This window comes from Tursiops truncatus, chromosome 1, assembly GCF_011762595.2.
Source record: "Tursiops truncatus isolate mTurTru1 chromosome 1, mTurTru1.mat.Y, whole genome shotgun sequence".
Classification (NCBI taxonomy): Eukaryota; Metazoa; Chordata; class Mammalia; order Artiodactyla; family Delphinidae; genus Tursiops; species Tursiops truncatus.
Genome location: NC_047034.1, coordinates 74,178,999 through 74,189,204, shown reverse-complemented (window position 1 = coordinate 74,189,204; position 10,206 = coordinate 74,178,999). Strand labels below are relative to the sequence as shown.

The following is a 10,206-nucleotide window of genomic DNA, read 5'->3' as shown; positions in this document are numbered from 1 at the left end:
CTGGTTTCAGAACATGCCTTAGGGACATGGCCCCTGCTGTTCCCTCTCCCCCCACTTATCCTCACCTTGACCTCATTCCTTCATGTTCTTGCTGTAGGCCTTTCTTGACTACTCCATTTAAAATACACAACATCCCCTCCCTGAGCGCTCCATAAACCTCTTCTTTGCCCTATTTTTCTACACAGTATTTCTAACACGCTTTATATTCCAGGCATGTGTTTATTTCACTTGCCACCTGCCTCTCACACTGGAATGAAAATTTTAGGAGGGTGGGGACTTTCACCTGTTTTGTTCAAGGCTGTACCCCTAAGTGTCTGGAACACAGGCACACGGGAAGCTCTCAATCTGCTCTCAATGGACAAAAGATCAATAAGGCAGAAGGTGATAAAGGGACTTCCAGCACAGAAGCACAGAGGTGAGTAAAGGTGAACTCAGGAGATGAGAGGATCTGGACCTGGCCGGGACCTGCCACTGACCCGCTGTGTGATTCCTGCCCTTCCTTCCCGTCTCTAGACTGTGTCATCCTTCGTGAAGCCAGGGTTGAACTTGATGACCGTAAAGGCTCCTCCAGCACCAGCTTTCTCACATGTGGATCTTAAGCTGGTAAAGAAGCTGGTTTGGTGGTGCCTGGGGCCTGAGGCTCCCAGAAGTACTGGAGGCTGGACCACAGGGGAGAGAAAAGGCGAGGCTATAGCCGAGCACACAAGGACTTGCCTGTAAGAGGAAGACCTGGGCTTGCCTTTCTCCCCTAAAGACTTCTGACTTCTCTCTCTCCTTCCTGCCCTCCCCCCTCCACCCCACTCCAAGCAGGCTTTCTAGTAAAACCTGAGTGGCAGGAAAATAACTTTTCGGCCACTCCTGCAGTTTCCAGCTAAGGCGTCTTCTGGTTTGCAGCTCTTCAATCTTCCTCTGTGGCAACCCTGGACGCTGCTTCTCCGGTATCTCCGGTATCTATTGCACCTGGTGGACATCTCTGCCTTCCCTGGTGGAGAGGCTGGCCTGGGAGCAGACACACCCACGCTTGCTCCACGTGCTGGCTGGGGGACCCCTGCTCTGAGCCTCAGCTTCTCGTCTGCGAAGTGCAGAGGGTTAAATGAGATAGTGGGTGAGGCTTGTTCAGCACCACATCTGGTAAACAGTAGGCTTTGAAGGTTTGCCTCCTCTGCCTCCTCCCCAGGGAGACTCACAGCCCTGGCCTGTTCACCCCTGCATCCATGCCTAGGCCAGTTAGTTGTGTGCTCATGTGGCATGGCATTGAATCGTACCCATCGCTCTGTTCCTGTACCTGTCTTCCCATCAGATGGGAGCTTCCTGGGAACGGGAGCCGTGTCCCCCTAAATCTGGGGCTTTCTGAGGTCAGGGGTTGTAACTCCCTGGGAGGTTGGGGTGGTAGCCAAGGCCCTCCCCAGTACACTGACCCAACTGGGGCCCCAGAGACCAAGACTTGCCTTGACTCTGCATTGTGGCCTGGTTTGATGCAGAGAGTAAGCAGGAGGCGTGTTTTAGGGAAGAAGGAAGAGGCACTATTTGATACTCTACACCAGACAGACCCATCTGGATGCCTGGAGCAGTTAGACAGCTTAATGACAGCCAAACAATGCACAAAGACAAAGAACAGATGAGGTTAGAAAAGGGCCACACTGGGGCTGAGCAGGACCCCAGCAAGACAATTAACTCCTCTTGGTGAAAGCCTCTTCTCCAGGATCAGATGATGCCAATCCTCTGTATAGTACTTTTATGTAGCCCAGAATGTGATTTCCCAGGGAGCCCCAGGGGAGGGCATCCTGCCAGCTGGAGGAAAGGACACTGAACAGCTCCTTTTCTCTGCTACTGATAAACTTTCCTGGCTTTGCCCCACTTTTTGCACCAGGGGCAGAACTGTGACTGTTCCTCCACAGGGATCAGATTCACAAACAAGAGCCAGCGATGGGGACTGAAATTGGGAACCAGCAACCCCGTAGACCAAGGAGGGGAAGCCAGAGGAAGACATAAGGAAGGCAACCAGGGCACATCACACAGGCCAACCCAGGAGGCTAGAGAGGAAGAATCAGCCTCTTGGCCCTTTCTTGGTCTTCTCTCCCTTCTTGGAGCAGCAGACGGGCATAAAAGACAAATGAGGCATGGAGGTCAGGTTCAGGAGGCCATGGAGAGGAGAGTGAGGATTCTGGGCCTGTGGGAAGGTGACCAGTGTGGGCTGCAGATTGTTAGATGATGTAGGCAACAGTGCGCTGAACAGAGGAGGAGGCCTCAGGGGATGGAGAGGAAGTTAGTGGCCTTAGAGGATGGAGGTATTGCCTCTTCGGGAAACAGCTTAGTCATGGTGACCCAAGGTGGGAACATGAGACCTCCTGGTCCAAGTCTGCCTCTCAGGACCATCTGCCATCACCCCGTCCCTTACAAAGAGTTGTCCTCATCCATTCACATCCCCCAGGAAGTGAAATTCGTGACCCATTCCTCCTGCCCCCACAGCTAAGCAACAGTTCAAGAAGGTCGTTTCTTTTGGAGAGTTTCTAGCTCTGCAAGAGAAAGAGCTGGGGCCTCTTTGAGCTGGGGATGAGCTGGCGTCAGGGCCTCTGCATGTGTCATGGGATATGAGCTCATCCTCATTACACTGGGCGGGGGATGGACAGTTACCCGGCCTCTTCATGTGGGCCTGTGGGGTCACTCGCACAGACACCGAGAGGATCTCCCCTGTACACATGCCTGTCTGTGCCCCAGATGGGGCAACCTGAGGGCAGAGCATGGGGCCTCTGAGCCCCTAAAAGGCTGGGGCTCCTCCAACCCCTCCCCTGCACACACACACGTCAGCTCCATGCTTCACCCTCCTCACCACACCCTAGCTTTGCCCAGTGACCAAAGACTCACACACACTGTCTTCCCTGCAAAGCTCTCATTATGCTATGAATCAGAGGGCGGGAGGTAGATCTGGCAGGTACTAGCCCCTGGAAACCCATAATACCAGTGTGGCTACCTGGGACTGACTGTAATGAGCTGGGGAGGGGCAGATTCCTCCTGTGTGATGTCAGCAGCAGAGCACAGGGCATGGGTGCCCATGTGTGAGGATACAGGGTTGGTTTTGCATGGGGGAGGGGGATGGCAGGGGGCAGGGTGGAGAGGGCTTTCCCAGCCCCAGAAGATGGCCATCCCTGTGCTAAGGCGGAGAACATGTGAGGTCCCAGGTGGGCTCAGGGACCAGAGAGGGCATGAGCAGAGGGTAGTATTCTGGAGGCAGGAGTCCCTCCATCTGTCTTTCCAGACTAAGCCCCAGGAGCATGGCAAAATTAGCACCATAAATAGATCTATTTGGGGCTGGGAGGGAGGTGCCTGTGAGGAAAACTATGGGGAAATCAGAATGAATCTCAAAGTTAGCCCCAGAAATGAGTATTTTCCTTGATATTGTTCTAATATTTCTTTTTTGATTAGGTTGTGAAGAAGAGAGTTCAAATGATGTTCATAAAATAAGCTATTAACCAATCATTAAAAAGAAAGGCAAGTCACAGTTCAGTTTTGTTTACACACACACACACACACACACACACACACACACACACCCACCACTAAAATGCTCAATGGTAATTGTCTCCAGGTGGTGAGATGCACTGTTCTTTCATTCCTTCGACAAATGTTTATAGAGCACTGATTATATTCGACGGTTATGACAGGTTTTGGGGACATAGTGGAAAACACACCAGGCAAAACTCCTGCCTTTTAGAGCTTATTTTCCAGTGGGAGACATGGGAAATAAACAAGTGAACAAAAGCATATAAAAGGGCCCTCAATTGTTCTTAGTGAAATGAAGTGAACCAGGGAATAACTCTCTAGATGGGGTCTCAGGGAGGCTCTCTGGCAGGTCCCCACATTTACAGTGAAGGTGAAAGACACAGAGAGCCCCCAGAGGTGGAGAGCACTGGGCTTGTCCTAGTAACTGAGGACCCTCAGCGAGGGTCTTTGAACCTGAGGCAGTGGTTTGGATTGTATTCCAGGAGTGTTAGGTCATCATCAGCACCGGGGAGGGACAAACAAGCTCTAATCCCCACTCTGAAAGCTGGCTTAAGCTATTTTTAGAGAGTAGTTTAGAGAAAGTAATGGATGATCTAGTTTTGATTTTATACCTTCATGCATTTCCCCAAACATTGTATGAAATGTTTGTTTTATCACCATAAGAAGCAATCCTTATTATTTAATTTTTATGTATTATATATTTATTTTAAATATATATATATATATTTATATATTAAAGACTTAGAATGGTCCATGCTTTGGAGTTTTGGTGAGCATGGCGTTCTTAGAAACTTCTGTAACTACAGCCTTCAGCATAGGTCCTGGATAACTTCTAGCACATGGTAGCACCTGCAAAGCCTTCTGCTTGACTTTTTGGGCCTAAAGTTGTCAGACTCAACCCTACCCCATCCCAGGAAAGAGTTTATTTCCACACAGAATGGAGTTATAGATGTGTCTCGAGAGCAGATGGGTTATGGACTAGTGGCCAAGAGAATCCCCCAACAGCCCCATCCCTTCATGAGAAGTGATTCCTCTGACCTTTACACAATATCTCCAGACTGGACATCCCAGAAAGACATATAACTTTCTATTCTGTGCCCTTGGAAATGAATCCCACAGCCTAACAATGAGGAAAAACCCATTTTATAGGTGGAGAAAGTGAGATTCGGAAGAAAAGCTTGGCTGAGGTCACAAAACAGGAGGAAAAGGGGATCAGGTTCCTGAGATGCCTCCCCTCACCTACCTGTGCCCAGGTCGCGAGGATCACAGGAGTGAATGAGCCCCCAGAGCCCTCTGGCCAGGCAGGAGCTGTGTGTCCCTGTGAAAAGGGGCCCTGACGGGTTTTTTGCTTAAGGTTACTATGATGAGTCAGGAAGGGGCTAGAGGAAATAGACCAACAGGAGTGGTGAAACCAGTCCATCTCCTTCACCTTGGGAGAGAGGCGAGGCTGAGGAACAGTATAAAGGGCACCCCGGACCCTGCTCGGCTCAGTGTTCCACTAGAAGCTTCTGCAGCCATCCTCACTGTGAGTCAGGTAAGTGTTAGCTGGCAGAACCAAGGTTGGGACCAGGGGTCTCCCACGGGCCAGAACACGGCTGGGGGTGGCCAGCCAGGTGGGTGTAGGTATCATTTGTGTGCTGGATTCAACAGGACTACTGTCCTTCTTGGAGGGCTCAGGTCACTGTGCTGAGGGCTAGGTGCCATGGTATGGAAACACAGAACAGACAGCAATCTCCTCCTACCCCATACTTTCTTGGGACCGTATTTTAGAGAGAGAGAGAGAGAGAGAGACAGAGAGAGAGAGAGAGAGAGAGAGAGAGAGAGAGAGAGAAAGAAAGGCAGAGAGACAGAGAGGCAGAGAGACAGAGAAATAGAAAGAGACAGAGAGAGGAGTAAGATGGGGATAAAGGGGAAATATGGCCAGTTTCTCTCCTGATTGATTTGGGCTGACTGTGATTTTGCCTTCTTTATGGAGGCAGGGTGTCCGGGGACATGCTTGTAACTCTTGGCTGTGCTACCAAAGGGAGAAATGCAGCATGGGGAACACTTTCTATTTGGAGAACCCAGGCTGAGCAGGGACAGGGAAACCCAGCTTAGAAGTAGGAGACTTGAAAGAACCAACTCCAACTCTCAGCAACCTTCCAGCCCCCTCCCACCACCACCAGCTAAAGCTCAGATGGTCAGGAGAGAAAGCAGCTCTGGAGCTGAATAGGCCAATCTGTTCATTTTACAGAGGAGAAACCTGAGGTCCAGAGGGGCTAAATGACTTTCGCAGAACCACACAGCATTTCACTGGGAGATTTAAGCTGAGATCATGTCATGTGACTCCAGTCCAGGGCGTGCACCCTCACCTCTCAGATCCTCTCGGGATGGGCTACTGATTTTCCAGGACTCGGGAGTTCTCCAGGAGACCTTTCTTTTCGTGGCACCTTCCCTCTTCCTGTCATAATCCCAGAGCTCATCTCTCTTCTTTGTACATGAAGGTCAGAAACAAGGGAGAGACAAGGATAGGCAAGAGCAGGAGGTGAAGTGGTACCAGCCCACCTTTGCAGAGCACCTCTGGAGAGTCCTCTTTGTTGTCTCTTGGGAACAAGAGGCTCCCAGGAGGGCCTTTCCCTGCCCCTCTCCATTCCTACCCTTCACTCTGCTGCTTCTGGGGAATGATAGCCCAGCGTGGGTGGGAGAGTACCCCCACCCAAGGGAAGAGAGGATGCTGAGAAACCAGGCGCTGCTGCATATTTCCAGGGGTTCATCTACTTCCTCGCCTTCAATTAACCCTCTGACCCATCCTAATTTTCAGGTTGACCTAAAGCAGCTTCCAAGATGTCTCAGCAATGTACTCTGCCAGTGACCTTGCCACCTGCCCCCAGTAAGGAGCCCCTCAAGCCTGTTTCTCCTCCCACCAACATCCAGCAGGAGCAAGTGAAGCAGCCAACTCCACTGCCTGCCCTATTCCAGGAGGTATCCTCGGAGATCCCAGGGAAGGATCCCATGGAGCTCGGGAAGAAACACACAACTCCTGTGAAGGAGGTGTCCAAGAAAGAGTGTGAGCCACGGCAACAGGAGCCACAGCAGCAGGAACAGCAGCAGCAGCAGCAAAAGTCAGAGGAGCAAGGAAAGCATGTGGAACAGCAGCAGCAGCAGAAAGAGTCAAAGGAGCAAGGAAAGCCTGTAGAACAGCAGCAGCAGCAGAAAGTGTCACAGGAGGAAGGAAAGCCTGTAGAACAGCAGCAGCAGCAGCAGCAGCAAGAGACACAGGAGCAAGGAAAGCCTGTGGAACAGCAGCAGCAGCAGAAAGAGTCAAAGGAGCAAGGAAAGCCTGTGGAACAGCAGCAGCAGCAGCAGAAAGAGTCCCAGGAGCAAGGAAAGCCTGTGGAACAGCAGCAGCAGCAGAAAGAGTCCCAGGAGCAAGGAAAGCCTGTAGAACAGCAGCAGCAGCAGAAAGAGTCACAGGAGCAAGGAAAGCCTGTAGAACAGCAGCAGCAGCAGAAAGAGTCACAGGAGCAAGGAAAGCCTGTGATACAGCAGCAGCAGCAGAAAGTGTCACAGGAGAAAGGAAAGCCTGTGGAACAGCAGCAGCAGAAAGAGTCACAGGAGCAAGGAAAGCCTGTGGAACAGCAGCAGCAGCAGAAAGAGTCAAAGGAGCAAGGAAAGCCTGTGGAACAGCAGCAGCAGCAGCAGAAAGAGTCCCAGGAGAAAGGAAAGCCTGTGATACAGCAGCAGCAGCAGAAAGAGTCACAGGAGCAAGGAAAGCCTGTGGAACAGCAGCAGCAGAAAGAGTCACAGGAGAAAGGAAAGCCTGTGGAACAGCAGCAGCAGCCACAGAAAGAGTCACAGGAGAAGGGAAAGCCTGTGGAACAGCAGCAGCAGCAGCAGAAAGAGTCACAGGAGAAAGGAAAGCCTGTGATACAGCAGCAGCAGCAGAAAGAGTCCCAGGAGCAAGGAAAGCCTGTGGAACAGCAGCAGCAGAAAGAGTCACAGGAGCAAGGAAAGCCTGTGGAACAGCAGCAGCAGCAGCAGAAAGAGTCACAGGAGAAAGGAAAGCCTGTGGAACAGCAGCAGCAGCAGCAGCAGAAAGAGTCACAGGAGAAAGGAAAGCCTGTGGAACAGCAGCAGCAGCAGCAGCAGCAGAAAGAGTCACAGGAGCAAGGAAAGCCTGTGGAACAGCAGCAGCAGCAGAAAGTGTCACAGGAGCAAGGAAAGCATGTGGAACAGCTGAAACAGGAGAAGAAGGTCTTGGGCCAGCAGCTGGATCAAGAGCTAGCAAAGACAGATGAGCAACTGGAAAAGAAAGGGGAGCAGCAGCTGAAGCAGTAGGAGGGGTTGCTGAAGTAGCCTCTTCTTGTCCCAACTCCTGGCCAGGTCCAAGAGACCAACCCAGTCCAGCGACTGAAGGGAGAAGTCTTGACCCTAAAGAAGCAGGAGGTGTAGTGTCCCCCAAATATAAGTAACCACCCCTAGGGGCCCAGAGGCCCCTGGAAATCCCACACAAGTGAAGAGAGAGCCAGTGGCCTGGCTTACCTCCAGTCCCCAGCCTGGGTGGCCCACCTTATCTGTGAACCTACCTGACCCTGTCCTTCTGCATGTCCCTTGGATAGGGCTTGGCGGGGAGGGGAGCTATTGCCCAGCACCCACCCCTGATGAGCCCAATCCCAACCTCAGGTGTCCAGAGCCTCTGCTTGAAGAGACAGTGACTACAGCAACTCTGACTGCATCCCCACTACTATTGTTGAATCTGTGAGTGTGTACAATAATACAGAATAAATGCTGGAAGACCTGGGATCCTGTATTCTCTTTGGCTTTTTACCCTCTGTCGCTCACCATATAGAAACCTGTGTGGGGGTTAATGGTTGCAAATGACTCTTGGCCAATTTCCAAAGGAGGACAGACATTTTGACCCCTTTTTAATTCTGCTCCCCAAACCATTCAATACATTCAACAGCTTCTAAAAATGAGATCACAACAACACCAAAAGAAAACAAAACAACTTCATTCATGCACCTGAAAGGAGCACTTAGCAGTCATGAAACAACTTCATTCATGCACCTGAAAGTAGCACTTGGCAGTCATGAAGAGGAGATAGGTTATTCTGGTTGGGGGAAGAGGATCTATTCATCTCAGTTCAACACTGCTTTACATTATAGCCCCGGAGCCCAATCCTAGCCCATGGCCAAAGGCACGGGGAGGGAGTGGAGGCTCCACCTGGGTTCTGGTCCCTGCCCAGGTTTTCTCTCCATAGAATGTCCTCATGGTTTCCAAGAGTCTTACTAACTGCTTCCATGGTTAAGGAAGACTTTAGGAAAGCAAAGAAGCAGAACTGGGCAAGATGGGGAGAGGAGAGACTCCTGGAACTGGTCTCTGAAGGAGAAAGTGACAGTGTCACTAAAGGAAGTAAAGGTTGGGCCAGCTGGAATCATGGAAGCCAAAGTGCTGAATAGCCTGGAGAAATACAGATCCAAGGTCATTGCAGTGGTTACCCTCCCTGACATTTCTGTAGCCTTTCCTGCCATCAATCACATCAGGACGTGGGGGCTCCCTCCTTCCTGGGAATCACCTGGCTCTAACTACTTAACCACATCATCTCAGGCAGGTTGTCTCAAGTTACCCAAAGCTATTTCATCACAGCCATGAGCATATGTCAGGGACATCCCTTTTGAGACTGCCATAGGCACCCAAACTCAATAGGTTGAAGGGCACTTAGTATCTCTTACTGCCCACCCAACTCCAGGGACACCCACTGTCATTCCTCCTTAGGTATTCTCTCTCTCGGGTAATGATACCTTCTCTGCATTCACCGAAGCCAGAGACAACACATCATTCTCCACTCCTTTCCTTTGCTTCCCTACTCTCCAGCAGAGACCAAGTCCTTGCTATCCTTACCCACACCTCCCAAGCTTTGACTGAGGTCATTTCTCACCTGAACTATTGCAATGGCCCTCAAGCTGTTCTCCTTTGCTCCCTGTCTCCACACACCCTGCAATCCACCCATCACACAGAGGACAGGGTGTTCTACTTAAAATTCTGATCTAACTACCTCACTCCTGAGTTAATGCTTGTCAGCGGCTCTCATTATTCAGAGGATGAGAATGAAGGCTCAAGTCCTCCTAACAGGACAAGAGTTAGAAGGAAGTCTGAGTAGAACTGGTTGGGGAGATTGGGGGCACAGTGAGAAGTAATCAGAAACACCCAGAATATGTGCAAATGTTTTTGAAGTCTTAGGTTTTGATTTTTTCGTAGACCTTATTTCTCTGTTATTTTCTTTTTTTAATTTGTTTATTTAACTATAGTTGATTTACAATATTGTGTTAGTTTCAGCTGTACAACTTCAGATTCTTTTCCATTATAGGTTATTACAAGATATTGAATATAGTTCCATATGCTATGCAGCAAATCCTTGTTGTATATCTATTTTACATATAGTAGTAGGTGTAATAGACCTTTCTTTAGAACAGTTTCCAATTTATGAAAAAGTCAAGAAGACAGTAAAAAGAGTTACCATACACATCACACCCAGTTTCCCTTATTATTAACATCTTGCATTAGTATAGCACATTTATTATTATAATTAACAAAACTGTATTGGTACATTATTATTAACTGAAGTTCAAGGTTTATTCCTATTATTTTAGTTTTTACCTACTGTCTTTTCCTGTTTCAGGATCCCATCTAGAATATCACATTACATTTAGTTGTCTTGTCTCCTTA

At 49.8% G+C, this 10,206-nt stretch overlaps 1 protein-coding gene across 1 annotated transcript; it reads left to right on the top strand.

Moving 5' to 3' along the window:
• Positions 1-4,905: 4,905 nt before the first annotated feature.
• On the top strand, positions 4,906-8,281 carry LOC101337469 (uncharacterized). The gene is made up of 2 exons (XM_019919821.3): positions 4,906-5,035; positions 6,302-8,281. Exon 2 carries the CDS (start codon positions 6,325-6,327, stop codon positions 7,816-7,818), a length of 1,494 nt encoding a protein of 497 aa, XP_019775380.2. The 5' UTR covers positions 4,906-5,035; positions 6,302-6,324; the 3' UTR covers positions 7,819-8,281.
• The last annotated feature ends 1,925 nt before the right edge of the window (positions 8,282-10,206 follow it).

Bases quoted from the DNA above. Each gene is read 5' to 3' on its own strand.
- LOC101337469 (XM_019919821.3), top strand. From the start codon at position 6,325: ATGTCTCAGCAATGTACTCTGCCAGTGACCTTGCCACCTGCCCCCAGT.